Source organism: Chrysemys picta, chromosome 2, assembly GCF_011386835.1.
Source record: "Chrysemys picta bellii isolate R12L10 chromosome 2, ASM1138683v2, whole genome shotgun sequence".
In the NCBI taxonomy this organism is placed as follows: domain Eukaryota; kingdom Metazoa; phylum Chordata; order Testudines; family Emydidae; genus Chrysemys; species Chrysemys picta.
In genome coordinates, this window is record NC_088792.1 from 126787221 (window position 1) to 126808112 (window position 20892).

Below are 20892 nucleotides of genomic sequence, written 5' to 3' on the forward strand. Positions count from 1 at the left end.
ATTAAATCATCCAGGAGTCATTTAAAAATATTTCAAAAGATCTTCCTCATGCCCAAACTTGTTCTGAGTGCTCCAGCCTATGCTGCCAGCCTCAACCCACTACAGTTTATAGAAATATTAGTAACTGGTTAATTAGAAAAACTTGTGAATTAGCCACTTATATTTGACTGGATGTTAAAAATGAGACATATTTTAGAAAAAGCAACTTCATTTCCCAATTTGAATATTAAGCCCTGTCTACATGAGAAATTTGCACTGCAGTAACAACATAGATGTAATCTTAATGGAGCAAATTCTAACATAGAGACATATTGCACCAACGTCAAGTGAGTCTTACTCTAATACAATAGAGTAATTTTATCACATTAAGTTGCACCAGTGTAAACCCCATGTAGTAGCTATGCAGATTAGAGTCATCTGCACTGATGTATCTACAATGTAGAATGTGCCTACAGGAAAGATAGTTTTGTGATTTTAAGGCACCGGACTGGGACTCAGAAGACATGAGCTCAGTTAGTTTTCTGTCGTAATCTGCTTATATCACCTTGAGCAAGTCACTTAATCTCTGCCTCAATTCCCCACCTGTAAAGTTGGGAATAATATGTCCTTTGTTTCCTCTATTTAGATTGGAACAAAGAGTTCTGTGGCACCTTATAGACTAACAGATGTATTGGAGCATAAGCTTTCGTGGGTGAATACCCACTTCGTCACCCACGAAAGCTTATGCTCCAATACATCTGTTAGTCTATAAGGTGCCACAGGACTCTTAGTCTGGATCTGTAAAAAGCAACAAACATAGCTACCCCTCTGATCTATTTAGATTGTAAGCTTCTTAGTGTTTGGGACTTTCTGTTAATATGTGTTTGTACAACACCTAGCACAGAGGAGCTCCTATCTCAGTTGGGAAAATAAAGAAAAAATATATAGGCTTCTAAGAACAATTTTTTGGATCTCCTTAATTACCGGAAGATTATTTAAATAATTATTAAATGTTGAAAAATGACAATGTTTGCCATTTCCTAGAACAATAAATTACAAAAGACATAACTCATCAAAACTACATCAGCAAGGAAGTGCCATAGAACAATTAACCATAGTTTAATAATGGTGTAACTTAATTTGTAGGCTATTGCAAATTCTGTTAATCATTTTGTGACTACTCACTAAGGCCAAAACTTCACTGTAAATATATTTCTGCTAATATAGTGGAACATAATGTAATCTGTACAATGACGCTGTGTTCTCTTACATTAAGCTTAAAATTCATATTGACCTTTTTACTGCTCTATTACACTGCAAACTCAAGTCTTGATTTGCTTTCCATCACCTGTAGCATTACTTATTTCTAGCTTTATGTACTCACTCCATTGGACATCTGTTTTTGTTAGCTTACATTTTTCCCAGTTGAATCTCATTTTATTCACTTCTCATGTTTCCAGTATCTCTACTGTAAAATCCTATATTCCTTCTATCTTCATTAATATTTGCAATTTTGTATAATCTGCAAACTAATAATCCCTATGTGTCTCCTGGTCCTTCCCCCATGAATATACCTTCACCCGGTCCTTTACTGAGTTTTCATTGTACAATAGCATTCCTTTCAAAGCCAATTTGAATCAATGAGTTTTTCAAAATCCTGAAAAGTTATTCACTCATTGATACAGCTCCCTACTTGTGCTGGGACATTTCATGTCACAGTAAAACACTTCACAATACAGCAAAATACCCCCTCTGAAATCTTATCAAATTAAAGAGGTTAATGAGATGTCATTTTTGTTTTTAAAAGTTTTTAACTTCATTCTCTTCCATGTTAAACATTTTCTAGGAGATGATGATCTCTGAGAGTTGTCGGTTTAGTGTTGCATTTTGGTTGAGGGGAGGAAAAGGAAAAATAATTACACTGTCTCTTATTTTTAGCTGGTATTCTTGGTTGATTAACAGCTTTGTTAATGGTAAGTATCTATGTATTTTCATCTCATAATATACGTATATTTATTTATTTAGTTTTATATTAAAGCCAGGAATTTCAAAAATAGCCTAAAATTGGTCTGACTTCAGTAGGTGGTGTTGAGTGCTTAACATTTGAAAAAAAAACAAAAACAGATCACTTATTTAGGTGCCTAAGTGTAGATGTAGTAGCCTGAGTTTGTTCCTATTTTTTTAAATGCTGGCCTAGATTTCTTTTCTTTTTTTTTCTTTTTTTCTTTAATTTTACAGGTGACATTTCAAAATAAAATTTGGACATCTCAGATTTTGTAACTGTGTGATATGGGGTTGTCATGATTTGGCTGTGCGTCCCAAAACAATAGCAGTCAAATAGAGGAGCAAACAGGGAGGAAAAAAAGACCTTAAAATAGTGGTATAATAGAACATAGTCCATTAGAGCAGGGGTTCTCAAACTTCATTCAACTGCGACCCACTTCTGACTACAAAAATTACTACATGACCCAGTGTCCTGTATTACTCTAGATTCTAGAATCTAGAATCAGAGCCAGTGTTAAGGGGTGGTAAGCAGGGCAATTACCACATTCCACAGGGGGCCAAGCGAAGCTAAGTTGCTTGTGCGTTGGCTTCAGTCCCACCCTTGGCAGCAGAGAATCTTAACACCAGCCCTGGCGACCCTATTAAAAAAACTTGCGACCCACTTGGTGTCGTGACCCAGAGTTTGAGGACCGCTACATTAAAATAAACCACAGGGTGAGGATGATTACACGTGTATCTTGCACTTGTGCACCTCCCTTTAGGATACGTTCACACTGCAGCTGGAAGCGTGCTTCCCAGCTAGGGTAGACAGATGCACACTAGCTGTGCTTGAGCTAGTGCTATTTTTAGCGCGTTGGCTCGAACAGAGCTAATATATGTCTGTCTACCCAAGCTGGGAAGCACACTCCCAGCTTCAGTGTAAATGCTTCAGTGTTAATGCTGAGGAGACTTGTGTACATGAAAAGGGAAAACAGATGTCTATCAAACAGAAAGTATTCATTTGAATGGAATACTTACTTGCTCTTTGTGGTATATACCTTAAAATATGTTCATATTGTATCTTCAGGGGTATATGCTTTTGGATTCCTATTTATGTTGCCCCAGCTGTTTGTGAATTATAAGGTATGTCTAAATGTTTATAATGGGATATTTTGGGCTTTCAGTATCTATAACTTATTCTCATTTTTGTTACAAATTATGTTTACATTTCTTGTAGATGAAATCAGTTGCACATTTACCATGGAAGGCGTTCACATATAAAGTAAGTAAAGCTGTAATTTCAAAAACTTGTGCTACCAAGACAGCAATTGTTTTTTACTTGAGAAGGGGACAATAATGTGTAGCTTAAATGTGAATTTTTAGTATTAAACTACCAGTTTAACCCAGCACAAATTTAATTTTTTTTGTAATTTTTTCTATTTGCTAAGAAAGTTATGACTCCTTCACTTTTTTCATTGTGGCTTTCCTATAATGTAAATTGTTTTAGTTTCCTAGTTTTGATGGAGTTGACTGGTTTTGCCTGGCTGCAATCTTTCGTATTAGTAAAATACTTAAAATGCATATATTCAATAAAATAGTAATAGAATTCCATTGATTTGCTAAATATGTTGCAAACTGAAAGACAGTTCTGGGAAAAAGTCAAGACCTCATGTACTCTACAATACCAAGGAGTTCCCCACGTTGCAGCAATACTGTGTTCCAAAATCTCTGTTCACATTATTAAACAGTGTAAATTAAGCTATTTTATTTTTGTAAACCAGCAGAAAGCTTAAAATGGTAGCCTTACTCCTGGGGGAATTCTGCACCACTTCACAATGCAGAATTTTGCAGAAATTAATGTGTGCAGAGAATTTCCTTTCTCCCACAGAAATAGGCTGCAGATCTGGTGACTGCCACAAGGGGCTGCTGGACCCGGCAGAGCCCAGCTTGCACATAGAAGACACTGCCAGGGGGAGGGAGCGGGAGCTAGAGGGCTCCCAGCAGCAGCAGTTCCCTGCCTGCCCTGTGGGAAGGAATCATGGAATCATAGAATATCAGGGTTGGAAGAGACCTCAGGAAGTCATCTAGTCCAACCCCCTGCTCAAAGCAGGACCAATTCCCAACTAAATCATACCAGCCAGGGCTTTGTCAAGCCCTTAAAAACCTCTAAGGAAGGAGATTCCATCACCTCCCTAGGTAACCCATTCCAGTGCTTCACCACCCTCCTAGTGAAAAAGTTTTTCCTAATAATCAACCTAAACCTGCCTGTAGAGGAGTGGACTCACCCCTGCGGCGCCTCCTGCTGGTGATTCCCAGGAATTAGCTTGTTCCAGTTCCGGAGCACCCTCTGCAGGCCGGTGATCTGCCTGTCCTCTGGCCCCCATGTCCCTCCCTGGACCCCGGTGCCCTTGTACCTGGGGTGCTGCCCCTTAGCAGTAACCCTTCAGTCTTAGGGTCTCCCCTCTCTGGGGATCCCCCACCCACTATTCGCACCTCGCCTCAAAATAAGGCTAATGCCAGCCATCGTCTAGCCCCACGCCCTGGGGCAGACTGCAGTATCAGCCTACTCATCACTGGCAAGGTTGGGTTTGGACCTGCTGCCCTGGCCTACCCCTGGGCTGCCCTCTGCAACCCCCAGTACCTTTTAGCCCAATGCTAGGCCATAGCCTGGGGCTTTCCTAGGCTGGAGCGCCCCAGCGCCTCTGCCTTTCCGCAGCCCTGCTCCACTCAGGTACCCTGTTTAAACTCCCTGCATCCATGCCCATCTCCCTCTACATGCAGAGAGAGACTTCTTCTGGGCCTCTAGCTCACAGCCTTTTATATAGGGACCAGGTGGGCCTGATTGGGGTATGGCCCAGCTGCGGCCGCTTCCCCAATCAGCCAAGGCTTGCTGCTTTCCTAGCAGCAGCCCTCTCCAAGACTGCTTTTACCCCTGCAGCCCTCTTTCAGGGCTGATTTCAAGCCCTCCAGGGCAGGAGCGGGTGTCCACCCCGCTACATTCACCCACTGCAACTTGAGACCATTACTCCTTGTTCTCTCATCTGATACCACTGAGAACAGTCTAGATCCATCCTCTTTGGAACCCCTTTTCAGGTAGTTGAAAGCAGCTATCAAATTCCCCCTCATTATTCTGCAAACTAAACAAGCCCAGTTCCCTGAGCCTCTCCTCATAAGTCATGTGCTCCAGCCCCCTAATCATTTTTGTTGCCCTTCGCTGGACTCTTTCCAATTTTTCCACATCCTTCTTGTAGTGTGGGGCCCAAAACTGGACACAGTACTCCAGATGAGGCCTCACCAATGTCGAATAGAAGGGAATGATCACGTCCCTCGATCTGCTGGCAATGCCCCTACTTATACAGCCCAAAATGCCGTTAGCCTTCTTGGCAACGAGCACACTGTTGACTCATATCCAGCTTCTCGTCCACTATAACCCCTAGGTCCTTTTCTGCAGAACTGCTTCCTAGCCATTCGTAACAGTGAATGGGATTCTTCCGTCCTAAGTGCAGGACTCTGCACTTGTCCTTGTTGAACCTCATCAGGTTTCTTTTGGCCCAATCCTCTAATTTGTCTAGGTCGCCTACCCTCCAGCGTATCTACCACTCCTCCCAGTTTAGTGTCATCTGCAAACTTGCTGAGAGTGCAGTCCACGCTATTCTCCAGATCATTAATGAAGATATTGAACAAAACCGGCCCCAGGACCGACCCTTGGGGCACTCCGCTTGAAACCGGCTGCCAACTAGACATTCAGTCATTGATCACTACCCGTTGAGCCCAACGATCTAGCCAGCTTTCTATCCACCTTATAGTCCATTCATCCAGCCCAAATTTCTTTAACTTGCTGGCAAGAACACTGTGGGAGACCATATCAAAAGCTTTGCTAAAGTCAAGGAATAACACGTCCACTGCTTTCCCCTCATCCACAGACCCAGTTATCTCCTCATAGAAGGCAATTAGGTTGGTCAGGCATGACTTGCCCTTGGTGAGACGGCAGCACGCAGTAAGCTCCACACAGCCTGATGCTGGGTCCCAGGCTTGTTTCTCCCTCTGGTTCCCTGGGCTCTGGGGGGGGGGGGGGGGGGGGGGCTGTGGCTGGCCACTAGGGAGGAAGGGGTGTGGGTGTCTGGGCAAGGGTGGGGCTGTAGCTCAGCACTGGGTTGGGAGGGGTGCAGGTGTCTGGACGGGGGGGGGGGGGAAGAGGGTGCGGGTATCTGGGCCAGGGAGGCTCTGAGCAGGAGGGGCTTTGGGTGTTTGACACCTCCTCCCCCCTCCGGCTGGGCTCTGGAGTGGGGGAGGGGGCAGAGAAACAGGAACTGGGTTGTCGTCAGAGTTTCTTTAATTCTCTACTCCTGGAGGGATTTTTTTTTGTGTGTGTGTGTGTCTGTATTGTTACATATATACTTGCTGACAGGTATTTTGGAATAAATTACCAAAATAATCAAGACTGGCATGATAATGTAGAGTTATTTTGACAAATAAAATTTGCAGAATTTTAAAATATCATGTGCAGAATTTTTATTTTTTTTTGGCGCAGAATTGGCACTTTTTCAATATTGATAACGATAGCAAAAACATCCAACAAGTGTGTTTATCCCATCATAGGTTGCCTTCCACACTTACCTAGATGGAAACCTAATGTAAAAATGAATAAGACAGAGGCATCTTTACTAATTATTTATTTTCATACTTAATCATTAAAACAACCATTTTAATCTAAATGAATCTGCCACGGAGTTTAGGATGCAGAATCAAAATGCAAATCTTAATAATGTTAACAGACACATGCACACAAAGAATTCAAACAAGACAGCAAAAATGTTATAAACATCAAGCACTCTTCTGCGTTATGTCAGATCATGGGGAAAGAATCACCTAGGCCATATAAAGAATAAAATTAGACTTGCAGTATTGTATTATCTTCTGTAATTTTCAATAAAATTATCTACATTTCTGATAGATAACATGATCTCCTGAATAAACAAAATCAGATATAAGTGCAGGAAGGACTCCGAGTCCAGATCTATTGTAGCATAGTAAATCACACTGTCCTTTTGAGCAAAACATAAATCTGTCTAGAGAGTCCCTTCTTGTCCTATTGAGAATGTATAGACTAGGGGTGGGCAAACTTTTTGGCCTGAGGGCCACATCTGGATATAGAAATTGTATGGTGGGCCATGAATGCTCACGAAATTGGATATTGGCGGGGGGGGGGGCTCCAGCTTGGGAGGTGGGGCTGGGAATGCAGGATTTGAGGTGCAAGAGGGTGCTCCGGGCTAGAACTGAGGGGTTTGGAGATGGGGAGGGGGATCAGGGCTGGGGCAGGGGGTTGGGTAGCGGGGCGGAAGGGGTCTCAGAGGTGCAGGCTCTGGGCGGTGCTTATCTCAAGCAGCTCCCGGAAGCAGCGGCATGTCCACTCTCCGCCTCCTATACAAGGAGGCATGGCACCAGCCAGGCAGCTCTGCGCGCTGCCGACCCGCAGGCGCTGCCCCCGTAGCTCCCAGAAACAGCAGCAATTCTCCCTCCGGCTCCTACATGGAGGCGTGGTGCCAGCCAGGTGGCTCTGCGCACTGCCCCGTCTGTAGACGCTGCCCCTGCAGCTCCCGTTGGCTGCAGTTCCCGGCCAATGGGAGCTGCGGGGGGCGGCGCTTGGGATGGGAGCAGCGCCAGAGCGGGGCAAGCCCCTACCCCTCTCCCCTGCAGAAGCTTGAGGGCCAGATTAAAAGTTCTGATGGGCTGGACCTGATCCACAGGCCGTAGTTTGCCCACCCCGGTATAGACCATGCCTTTACCACACACTTTATTTTTTCTTTCTATTCATGGTGAAATGTGTGTGCTTTGGGATGCTGTGGTAGGTGTGTGCAGTCTGAATGTGTGCTTGTTTCCTCAGTGAGGATGAAGTCTCATTCTGTCTGTGAGCACATTATGTCCTTACAGATAATTCTTCCTAGTGCTTAAGTAATTTCCCAAACATCTGATCATAGTCTTAGTCATAAGGGGGAGTTGGTTGGTGACATGTATAGAACATAGAGGTAGATATTAGAATTTAAATGCAGAATATCTTTGGATATTTTGACCCACAGATTGGATTGTTGTCTTGCATAGTAGTGATGTATTTTTGCTAGTTCTTTGAGACAAACAAGGAAACCAGCAGAATTTCACCCACTTTGGTTTCTTTAGGGTGTGTACTTTGAATTTCTTATACCCACTGGAGCGGTACATAGTAGACGATTTTGCCTGACCGGTTCTTTTGTATTATAACTGCGATGATATGAGAAATTTGGGGTTTGTTTCCAAAAACTGATAATAAACTTTATATATTCTAGCTACTTGTCGTAACTGGTCATTTTATCGATATTAGAGTCTTATGATTGGAGCTCTGAAGGTGCACATATCCATGTGCTATGAAGGTTGTCTGTGACCATAGTACAGTTTTTAAAACCAATATAAAAAAACTGCAAAACTATTTACATATGTCATACCTGTCAGTCCTCTATAGCAAAGGTTTCCTGCTTCCACAGTAAATGTCTTTTCCAGTTGCTTACAACTCTCTCAAACATTCACTTATGGGCTTAAACATTTTCAGGCTTGGTTTTGCCTTGAGGGGGGATTTTATTTGGAATGAATCAGCAAAAAATTTTGGCTCTTAAACAAAAGCAGCAAAAAGCAATCACCAAAGAAAATGTTTTGCCATTAACCATTTAAAAAAACCCTATATATATATATATATATATATATATAATATTTTTTTTTTTTGAGAAGCTAATACCTAAATGGGAGGAAGTAGACAGTTTAAATGTGGCAGAGAGGTAATGGTTTTGATGGACACACTTTTTTTTGGCAGACCAAGGAAAATACATTTTGGTTTAAGAGTTTAATAAAGATTTTTAAATTACATGTTGTTCATGTGTAATTTAAGGATTAATGGGTAACTGGTTCTCCACAAAGTGAAAGTGATCAATGAGGTATTCATGAATCCTCACATTTTCAACCGAATCAGGAATGTGGCATCATTGTAAACCTGTGGGGTTTTTTTAAGTTATGATAAAAAATAAAATATTTAGACGATGAACAGGGCCGGCTCCAGCGTTTTTGCCGCCCCAAGTGGCCCCTCTAAAGGGATCAAGATACAATAGTTTGCCATCTCAAATGGAGTTACACACACTGTTCACAAAACTGAATTAGTTTTTATTAAAGAATAAAATAAGTTTATTTAATTACAAAGAGAGAGGTTTTAAGTGAGTACAAGTAATGAGGCATCAAAGTCAGAAATGGTTACAAGAAAAACAAAGATAAAATACTTCTTAAACCTAACAAACTAGACTGGTGACATTGCCAATACAGGCAGGCAGACCTTACGTTAGCACCTCACTGCCAAATGCAGATACTGGTGCAGGCAGATCAATTTTTTGTCTTTAACCTGGCTGTAACTTCTCCGGTTCAAAGTTCTGGCTGTTTTTTGAGGTTTGCCTATTAGTTCTTAAATAGTGCACTGTGTTCTCAGATCTGGGTAGTAGCCCAAGTCCTGGTGTGATATTTGAAACTGACAATAGAGTTAATGTGCTACCAACTGAACTATACTTGATACCTTTGCTGAAAATATTTCTTATATTTATAGGCATTCAACACCTTCATTGATGATATCTTTGCTTTTATCATCACTATGCCAACATCGCATAGGCTGGCATGTTTTAGGGATGATGTGGTATTCCTCGTCTACCTTTACCAAAGATGGTATGTTTTCCCTCCATCCCTACTCCTCTTTTTATCCATTTTCACTGTTGTTTGTCAACTGTAGATCCATGCAGCTATGTCAACAGTAATTAGTCCGATACAAGAGACGAAAAATAGTTTAGGGCTGACTTAAGACTTCTCTCTTAGTATGTTAATGTACAGTGTAATGTGTTTTGGAATCTGATAGTCCCAAGCTATACTCTTATCAATCATATAGGGCCTCTTAGGAGTGAGTTACTCATGCTTTGAGAATTAAACATAAATAGCTCATGAGTCTGATTACTCACCCTTATTTGGTGAGGGAGGAACCTACACCATCAATTCTAACAAAATCTAAGCTTGCTTTCTTAAAACTTAAAACTAACATTCCAAAAGTGAACTAATAGCATAATCTTCCTGAGTCTGCAGACAGCTCCAATACTTCTGCTACTTAGTTTGCCATGCAGCAGAGTGATATTAATAAGATTCCTAATTTTCACTGCTGCTGCTGTGCAGAACTCTGTGGCAGCAGGGTAGCTGTCAAGAATTCATGTCAGTTTCTTGTTGTTGGATGGGAATATTAAGAATAGAAGCAGATTTTGGAGTTATTCACTGGGAAATAGGACGGAAAAGGAGACAGAGAGGGAAAGACATTTAAACTAGCAACAGAGATGTCCCATTCTGTTGACAGCCTTTTGTAGTATGCAGGGGAGAGGAGACTCAAGGCTAAAGGTGAGTAGAGCTTCAGATTTGCAAGGCGAAGACTGATCTGAAAGATGAATCATAGGGCTGGAAGGGACCTCGAGAGGTCTAGTCCAGTTCCCTGCACTCACAGCAGGACTAAGTATTATCTAAACCATGAAGTCTCCAGGTAGGGTCTAGAGACAGCACAAAGCAGCTGGTGACGGTTATTGGCCTTCTCAGCAAGGCACTTCCAAGTGCTAGTTGGTGGAAGTTCTCCCTTCATGACTACCTTTTCTTTCTAGCTTTGAATAACTAGTGGGTTTTAGTCCTCCAGCTAGTAGGTATCTGGTATGTTTTTCAAGTCCTGTATTATGTAAACAAAGTTAAATTTAGAATAGAAAATTAAACTCTATTTAATGTTTTAAGTAAATATTATATGGTGGTTCTTTTAAAGTTTTAGCTTTATTTAAACTGATTTAGGAGGACTAAAACAGGTTAAGGAAAGTGATATTTAAAACAGTCCAGCTTCTTCTGATTGATGAACAAAGAATCAATTTTTGGCAGATTAAACAATGGGGTACACTGTCTTTTACCACGAATCATTGCATCATGTAACTAATGTGTGTTATTTTATCTGTAAGGCTATATCCTGTGGATAAGAGCAGAGTGAATGAATATGGAGAGTCTTATGAAGAAAAGCTGAAAAGAAAACCCCACAGAGAATAGTTAACAGTAGAAGACTATTTCTGGACTGCTGCTGGCTATGTGTATTATTTGATCTTAATGAAGAAAAAAAGATTGGATTATTTAATAAGAGTATTTTTTAAAGCTTTGACAGAACTCCATGGACAATACATCTTCTGCGTTGCCAAAATCTATTTTTGATGGTTCTTTGATGTTTCAAGATCCCTTTTATGTCTTTATGAAGAAGTCTGCCAATGTTTCTGCCAGATGTCACTTAAACAATAGTTAAACATATTTAAACTTCTCTTACATGAAAATTTAAACGAATATTAATTTGTCTTTATTGTTATGATGAACATTTTAGTGTGTGTTTTGAGATAGCCCAATTAACTGGTCATGTGGTACCTTTATTGGTAAAGGGCTATTAGGCCATGAAGAGTACAGGTAGGCTGTGATTGTTATAGCAGAATAGAGCATCACTGCTGAACCAGGGATTGTTAGAATTTAAAGGTATAACTTCTGGAATATACACTTTAAACTGCATCACACAACACCATTCTAGGTTGACACCGGACATGGAAGGGCTCAAATTGATGGGGGGTTAAAATCTCATGGCTGACCTAAGTTGTATGGAACTTCGAAATAAGAGTCCTCTGGCTTAAAATAGTCTTCCTGGAAGGAAGGGGAAAGTAACCCAAACAGTTACACTTCTTAAAATATTGTCACGCTTTTAGACCATGATATGACTTTAAATCTTAATTTATTTTTAAATGGCAGAGATTTTTATTGTAAAAAGCTAGTGAGCATGTGGAGCAACTGTCAGTGACTATTTTTAGTACATATATAAAGTTGCATAAACCTTTCCTGCATTGCTAGCCAGGGTCCATTGATTCCCCATTAAAATGGGTATTTATATGACTGACACAAAGCATTTTGATGTACTAGGAAAATACCTCTCTGAATCAGTCTTGCAGCCTTACATATTTGCATGATAGACACCATTGTGAACTATTGTGCCAACTCTCATATGCTTTCACAGGCAAAAGTTTCCTAGTCCTCTTGATTTGTATTTTAAATTAGGTAAAGAAAACATACAGCATTCAGCTAATTGGAAGGGGATTGCTTGAACTGATACTTGCTCAGAATATTATTTATAGAAAAAGCATAAGTAAAACAACCTTCAAAATGCGCCCATAAGTTAATTTTATTTCCAGTAGCAACAATGTTTAAAGGGTGAAGTGTCACTCTAGCTTCCTATCATGTTATCAGTTTGGATAGTGTATTTATCACTGAAATTCAGCACTTCTTGCAAATTGTTAGAATATGCTAAAATAAAGTATATTCAAATGGTAGAACAGTATGCATTTAGAACCCCCATTATGCAGTTTTATGAAATAACAACTTGCATTTAGTGAGCACTATAGTTAAATAACCTGCATTGAGTAACACTGAAAATACATGTTGCTTTCCTCGCATTAATAAACAAAACATTTGATTCCCAGAACCAGCATTAGCAGCTAAAGCCTAGTTTAATTAAATGCTTTGTTTTAAAGTTAAATTGATTAACTTCTAGAGATTTTATGTGGAAAAAAACAACACTGCTGACCAAAGCTACGTCTTTCTTTTAATTTACTGCGTATTTTTGGTGGGCTGTCAGAACAGTTTTTTGTTGTTTTTTTTGTTTGTTTTTTTTACTTCAATATGCCACTAAATCAAAATGTAAATAGTTCAAGTGAAGAAAATGTTGCTCTAATTTTGTCATAAATAGAAAACAATGGTTTGTTTTATACAGTAGGCTTTGTCAAATCCCAGTGTTGCAGTGGTTTGAAAGCACAAAGGCTGTCGTCCTGTAAAGACGAGGCATGTGCCTAATTTGACACACTGAGTAGTCCTACTGGATCTTAACTTCACTTACACTGAGGCCCCTTTACACCATTCTGATAGTATAAAGCTGTCATAAAGTGGATATTAGTTTAATGCCCACTTTAAGGCCACTTTACAATTCAGTAGTTCCAAGGGCCTGATTCTCATTTCTATTAAAATCCTTTTACACTGCTATAGCAATGTAAAGTTACACATGTGCATAAGATTTTGTAGGATTGGGATTGAAGTTGAGACAACCAAGATTTTTCTCATGTTGCCAGCTGCAGCTCTGCATTTTTATGCAGACTGCTCTAGGACTCCTATTTCATAGTAGTAAACATCTAGTTTTGTATGTTGAAAATAACTTGTCCTGATATTTAGTAACTTTATACATTGGTCCTTTTTGTGCCATTTTAAAATGAATTTGAGTCATTAATTTTTCTGAAGTGGCCTCTGAAAGTCTAATTACTGCATTCAGGTAATTTACATTTATATTCAACATTCCTTTTTTGTGGGTAATTGTTTGAAAATCACTCTTACATCTTTATGTACTGTTAGTTTATTACCCTTCATAACTTTCCATGTCTTCTGGTGATATAAAAGATGAATAATTTCCCATACAACAATGGTAATGCTGAATGGAAGGTTAGAACATTTGATGTTGTAATAAAGCAACCAGGCTTTTTCAGGCTTTGAATCAGTGATTTGTTTCCTGCATTCCATTTGCAAATAAAACATGTGTGGGATGAACAGTTTGAGTTTTGATCTATTATTAGAAAGACTTAGTTACTGCATTTGTTACATAACTTAATGACGGATGAAACAGGAACTGACATTTCTTTTTTAAAAGCTTTTTTTCAGTGCAATAAAATAGTCTTACAAAATGATGAAGTGGTGTTCCATTGAATACTGCATGTTTTGAGCTATCGTCCTCTTGGTTTGAAATAGATTTAAAATGTGTCAATCTTTTCCTCCTGAATTTTTCAAACATAAATGGAAAGAGGAGAATACTATTGAAGTGCAAGATATTATATTTTAAAATGCAGGATTATAGATGTACATTGTATTCATGATAATACATGTGTTCTTCTGGCACACTCACACACAAGATGAGCTAAGTAACCACCATTTTAGTATAGATTGTATATGACAAATCCTATGGTCTCTGTTGGATTTTAAGGGCTACATTTAGAACTTCCATAATTAAATCCCAAGCATTATTTTAAAAAATGCACAAATAAAACATTTGAGTTAAGTAGGCTGTCTTGTGCAACTTGAGACAAGCTCACCACATCTTAAATCTCCCTTAGTAATGCTCTCTCATTTGCACGGTGGCAAGAAATTGAACTATATAATGTCACAAACTATTAATAAAGGATTATCAGAATTAGGAATAGACAGTGGGATTTTAAAAGTTGCTTAAAATATTTGAAAATATCAGCCAGCATGTTCAAGGTGGACATGCAAGGAGTTATTCCTGATTTCTTTTTTCTGCTGCATTGATGTTATTGTTATCCTACCTTCCCACACCTAAAACTCTGCAAGGGTGCCCTACTCTCTACCCACCCACCCCAAAAAAAGAAAAATTCCAGGGATGCATCAGGTTCTGGGGCCAAACAAACTCAAGCTGCAGAAGCAAATTAAAACGCAGCCTCAGCAGGGACAAACTGCTTCCTACCGTTTTTACTCTGGAAATTCCCTTGTGCTGATTGGGTGTTTGGTCCTTCTGTTCCCATCCCCTTCCTCAGTTTCTTCACCTCACCATCATTCTACTTGCTCTTCAAGCTGTCCTGTTTCCTCTCCCTTTCACTACTTAGCACATCTCCTTCCTTTTGTCTTTTGTTTAGCTAATTGCCCATAACAAAACTATACCCAAAGAATGTTATAAGAACTCAATCTTGGAACTAGCATATTAGCAAATCATCACTTTGTTCACTCGCCCTGTAGGTTGTATCCTTTTCCTACTTCCTTTGTCTTGTCATAAAAACTGTCATATTGGATCAGACCACTCTTTCATCTATCCTGTTTGTGACAGAGGCCAGCAACAGATGCTTTAGAGAAAGGTGCAAGAAATCCTACAGTAAGCAGATGTGGGATAATTTTTCCACTATGAAGGTCTCAGCCTAATAGTTAGAGATGCCGTGAAGTATAAAGCTTTTTCTATCCCTTCCAAATTTTTTGTTAGCAATAGCTATTAGAACTCTAGATATGTTATACATATAAATGCCCAGTATCCTGACTCTTGCTAGCATTTGGTCTTAATATCCCCCTGCAATAAGTTCCAAAACCTAACTATGCATTTTGTTGAAAGTATTTTAGTTGGTTTTGAATTTCTCACCTTTTAATTTCTTTGCCCCCTTTGGCTTTATATTCTGAGAAAAAACAAGTATTATAGAAGGAACTGGTAGGAAAACCTGTAAATTGAGGTTGCCTGACCCTTTCCATTATAAGACCCTGTTTTCAGTTGCTTAAACTTGGCCAAAATGTAACCATTTGGACTGAAATTTTCCATGTCTGCTTTAAACTGATTTTTGGGGGGGAGGGGGGAGAGTTGCAGTTAACAGTTAAACTATTTTAGAAGGAGATGAGGAGAAAATATGTTGAATCCTTACAACTGTTTGTAAGACCAAAGCAGACTGCGAAGAGTTACAAAGGGATCTCCCAAAACTGGATGACGGGGCAATAAAACGGCAGATGAAATTCAATGTTGATAAATGCAAAGTAATGCACATTGGCAAACATAATCCCATCTCTGTATATAAAATGATGGGGTCTAAATTAGCTGTTACTACTCAAGAAAGAGATCTTGGAGTCACTGTGGATAATTCTCTGAAAACACCCACTCAATGTGCAGTGACAGTCAAAAAAGCTAACAGAATGTTGGGAATCATTAGAAAAGGGATAGATAAGACAGAAAATATTATATTGCCTCTATATAAATCCATGGTATGCCCACATCTTGACTACTGTGTGCAGATGTGGTCACCCCATCTCAAAAAAGATATATTGGAATTGGAAAAGGTACACAGAGAAGGGTAACAAAAATTATTAGGAGTATGGAACAGCTTCCCCATATGAGGAGAGATTAATAAGACTGGGACTTTTCAGTTTGGAAAAGAGACAACTAAGGGGGCGATATGGTTGAAGTCTATAAAATCATGACTGGTGTGGAGAAAGTAAATATGGAAGTGTTATTTACTCCTCATAACACAAGAATTAGGAGTCACCAAATGACATTAATAGGCAGCAGGTTTAAAACAAACAAAAGAAAGTATTTCTTCACACAACACAGTCAACATGTGGAACTCTTTGCTAGAGGATGTTGTGAAGGCCAAGACTATAACAAGGTTCAAAAAAAAAAAACCTAGATAAGTTTATGGAGAATAGGTCTATCGATGGCTATTAGCCAGGATAGGCAGGGATGAGGTCCCGACCCTCTGTTTGCCAGAAGCTGGGAATGGGTGACAGGGGATGCATCATTTGATGACTACCTGTTCAGTTCATTCCCTCTGACGCACCTCGCATTGGCCACTGTTGGAAGACAGGATACTGGGCTAGACAGACCTTTGGTCTGACCCAGTATGACCATTTTTAGATATGTTTAATTGAAAACCTCTTCCAACTCCATGCATGAAGTTGGAGGGAGACTACTAGTGGAGTTCCTCAAAGATTGGGACCGGTCATATTTAACATTTTAATGAATGATTTTGGCACACAATGTGGGAGTGTGCTAGTAAAATTTGTGGCTGGCACAAAGTTGGGAGGTATTGCTAATACGGAGGATTGGAATATGACACACGAAGATCTGGATGAACTTGAAAACAGGAGTAATAGAAATGGGATGAAATTTAATAGTACAAAGTGCAAGGTCATTAATTTTTGCTATAAGATGGGGACATATCACTTGGAAGCTACAATCAATTGTGATGTGGCCATGAAAAAAGCTAATGCAATCCTAGGATGCTTCAGTCAAGGTATATCCAGCAGAGATAGGGAAGTGTTATTCCTATTAAACAAGGCACTAGTAGGCCCTCATTTGGAATACTGTGTGCAAATCATCGAATCATAGAAGATTAGGGTTGGAAGAGATCTCAGGAGGTCATCTAGTCCAATCTCAAGGCAGGACCAATCTGGTCTCCTGTGTTTAAGAAAGATGAATTCAAACTGGAACAGGTGCAGAGAAGGGCTACTAGGATGATCAGAGGAACAGAGAACCTACCTTATGAGAGGAGACTTAAGGAGCATGGCTTGTTTAACCTAACAAAATGAAGGCTGGAAGGAGATATGATTGCTCTCTCTCAATACATCAGAGGGATAAATACCAGGGAGAGAGAGGAGTTAAAAAATTAAGTTAAGGGCCAATATTGGCAGAAGAACAAATGGATATAAACTAGCCATCAATAAGTTTATACTTGACCTTAGACAAAGATTTCTAATCATCAGAGGAGCGAAGTCCTGGAACAGCTTTCCAAGGGGACTAGTAGGGGCAAAAAACCTAACTTGTTTTAAGAGTGAGCTTGATAAATTTATGGAGGGGATGGTATGATGAGATTGCCTACAGTGGTATATGGCTCATCCACAACTGCTATTGGAAAATATCTCCAGTGACTAGAAATAGGACACTAGATGGGGAGGGTTCTGAGTTACTACAGAGAATACTTTCCCAGATGTCTGGCTGGTGGGTCTTGCCCAAATGCTCAGGTCTAACTGATTGCCATATTTGGGGTCAGGAAGGAATTTTTCCCCCAGGTCAGATTGGCAGAGACCCTGGGGGATTTTCACCTTTCTCTGCTGCATGGGGCATGGGTCAAAGAGCCAAGGAGGTGGGACAGGAGCACTGAGATTGGATAAAGAGCCCAAGGAAGGAAATTGTGACTGGGGACACAATTGCTGGTTTGAACTAGTGTAAATGGTGGCGTGTCTGTAACTTGAAGTCTTTAAATCAAGCTTTGAGGACTTCTGTAACTCAGCCAGAGGTTATGGGTCTATTTCAGGAGTGGGTGGGTCAGATTCTGTAGCCTGCAATGTGCAGGAGGTCAGATTAGATCATGAAGTCCCTTCTGCATGTAAAAGTCTGAGTCTATATTTTGGAATAGGAAATTTGGCAACAGGATCATCCCAGTCTGAGGGATGGACCTTTTGTCATCGGTCAAAATCTGTGCAAATTTTGCCAAGTTAAAGACCTGTATGCATTGAGCATGCTCCATACCCTCACAGCTCCTATGTGCTGATTGGATTGTGCAAACACCATTCCCATAGAGTGACTGAACATGGTCCATCCTGCGCTGCTGAGGCTGAACCAGATTTTCCCTGTTTTTTCTCCTCGTGGAGGGTCACTGTGGTACAAGGCACTAGAAGAGGTGGGAGGGATAGCTCAGTGGTTTGAGCATTGGCCTGCTAAACCCAGGGTTGTGAGTTGAATCCTTGAGGGGGCCATTTAGGGATCTAGGGCAAAAAGTATGTCTGGGGATTGGTCCTGCTTTGAGCAGGGGGTTGGACTAGATGACCTCCTGAGGTCCCTTCCAACCCTGATATTCCATGATTCCATTCCATGATTCCAAGAGAGAACAGGAAGAGTCTTTCCTGTGTTTTCAGTGCTCTGTCTGCTTGTGCTCACCCAGCATGAAGGTAAAGAAAAGAGAGCAGCAGATGTGAGCACAGGGGAAAAAAGGACAAAGAGTCTATAACTACTAGAATATACCTCCAGAACCTGATGCTGTCAGCAAATATATCTGAAATCCACTAGCGAAGTATGTCTCGTCCACAAAGCTGTGATAACCTATTGCTGCTACTAGTTACTCTGATAGCTCAAGGGGTAGAGGTCTATGTTGCAGATCTAAAAAGTCTGGTTCTGTTGATGATCCATGTCAATATGCTGCCACAAAATGAAATTTCTGTTTGCTTTTTCAAAAACTTTGGCGGGGGTGAGAGGGAGCGTTAAGTATAACTTCCTACATTAAAAGAATGTTAAGGTAACAAACTGAAGTATTCAAAAGTTAGGAACTTTGCCTGTGCAATCTTAATTCAGCCCCCTTGTGTATGTATTAAGTCTAATTAAGACATGATCACATACAGTTTTTTCCACAAGACCCTGCATTGTTCAGTGCACAGAATGGACAGTGCTCAGGGAATGAATCGGGATTGTGTAAAGGAGACTTGTCTGTAGGATCCATTCTTTAGTTGTTGCAGAAGTTTGAAGGTGTGTAGCGAATGAAGCAAGGGATAGGAAGAGAAACGACGGTCTCATGCCTTGTCCTTGCCTCAGTCCTTTCTTTTTTCCTACCCCTGGCTACATCCCAGTTCTGTTCTCCTCACAGAACCAATCCCAGTCTCAACTCCTCAGGTTTCTCATTCCGGTCTCCATGCCCGGCCAATCCCAAATCTTCCCCTTCCCCCTCAGTTCCCAGTCTCCAGTATCTTTGACTAGCCACTCCCAGTTCCCCACCCCCCAGACCCTCATCAAATCTGAGTTTCTGTCAAACTTTGCCATCCCCACTGCCTCATTTCCTGTCCCCAGTCACAATTTCCTTCCCTGGGCTCTTTATCCAATCTCAGTGCTCCTGTCCCACCTCCTTGGCTCTTTGACCCAGTCCCCCCACCAACTCATTTTAGCCCATGAAAGCTTATGCGTCAGTCTCCCTCCACCTATGGGGCCCCAATACCTCTCCATTTCTTTCCACAGATCCCAGTCCTGGTATCTTTGCCCAGCCAGTCCCAGTGTCCACACCCCCCCCTGTTCCCACCTCCAGTCCCAGTCTACTTGCCCAGCCAATCTGTCTCCACATCCACCCTAACTCAGTCTTCCCTCTTCAGTCCCAGTTTCTGCCCCCCCCAACCCCCAGGGGCTTCTTGTCCTAACGTTCTACTCCCATCTTTCCCTCCCCCCTCCATCAGGCTCTTATCCCCTCTGCATTCAGATCAAGCAGATTTCTCCATCATGCTGCCTAGGTTTAGCAGGAGGTGAAAGACCAAAGGAGAGACAGGCTCCCTGCTCTAAATTCAGGTGACCAGACCAGGCACAGTCCACAGCAGCCCATATTGTTGCCTGCAGCAAATAAACTGCACTCTGCACACAACTCTTCCAGCTGCTTTCTGGTGTGCTTAATGTGCTTCTCTGCTCATCCTGCCTTTTCTGCTCTTCTTTTCCTTTATCTGAAATATACAAACCGAATCCAACAAACAGTGGGTGGGAAGAAGGTTATCGTGTGGAGGGACACCGGAGCACAGGTGTCAGCTATCCACCAATCCTTAGTGGACCCCAAATTCATCAACCCAGAGGCCCAAGTGACAATTCAACCCTTCATGTCAAACTCTTTAAACTTGCCTACAGCCAAGTTGCCTGTCCAGTACAAGGGCTGGCCAGGAATGTGGACTTTTGCAATCTATGATGATTATCCCATTCCCATGCTGTTGAGGGAAGACATGTCCAACTATGTGAAGCTAGCCAAGAGGGTGGGAATGATCACCTGCAGCCAGGCTAAGCAAACCTTCACACCTATCCCTGTTCCAAAGCCTTCTACCAGGGCCCCGTCTGTGATACCAGAGACCAAAACTAAGGTGGTGGAACCGGACCCCCTGCCAATGACTGCAACAGCAATAGTGAATCCAGTCCCAGAGACCCAACCAGAACCAGCCCCAAAACCAGAATGGGCGGAGCCACCAGCACCAGAACCATTGCCAGCACTGAATCGAGCGTTTCCAACCCTGTCTACAACTCCAACGCCAGAGAGCACCACCAACCCTGCACTGGCAGCAGCAGCTAAACCTGCACAAGAGGCTCAGCAGGAACTTGAAATACCGTATAGTGCACCAGTGGAGAGCGGTTCACAATTGTCGGAGAAAAACAGAGTTCTCACTCTCAGCAAATCAGATCCTTTCTTTATCTCTAGCAATTGCGTAGCGGGAGAGAGCTAAACAGGTCTCTCTCTAGGTAAACAATTACAGCAAGCATTTATACCTTTGTTACATACAATAATGAGCAACAGCTGCATT

At 41.1% G+C, this 20892-nt stretch overlaps 1 protein-coding gene across 2 annotated transcripts in view; it reads left to right on the forward strand.

Moving 5' to 3' along the window:
• Window positions 1-13652, forward strand: part of CLPTM1L (CLPTM1 like) — a 91839-nt gene extending 78187 nt beyond the window's left edge. For both annotated transcript variants that reach the window (XM_005290064.5, XM_005290066.5), the window contains 5 exons: window positions 1918-1952; window positions 3050-3105; window positions 3200-3244; window positions 9575-9690; window positions 10995-13652. In XM_005290064.5, the coding sequence (XP_005290121.1) occupies window positions 1918-1952; window positions 3050-3105; window positions 3200-3244; window positions 9575-9690; window positions 10995-11079 (337 nt within the window). In that variant the 3' untranslated portion in view covers window positions 11080-13652. The remainder of the gene's footprint in view (window positions 1-1917; window positions 1953-3049; window positions 3106-3199; window positions 3245-9574; window positions 9691-10994) is intronic.
• The last annotated feature ends 7240 nt before the right edge of the window (window positions 13653-20892 follow it).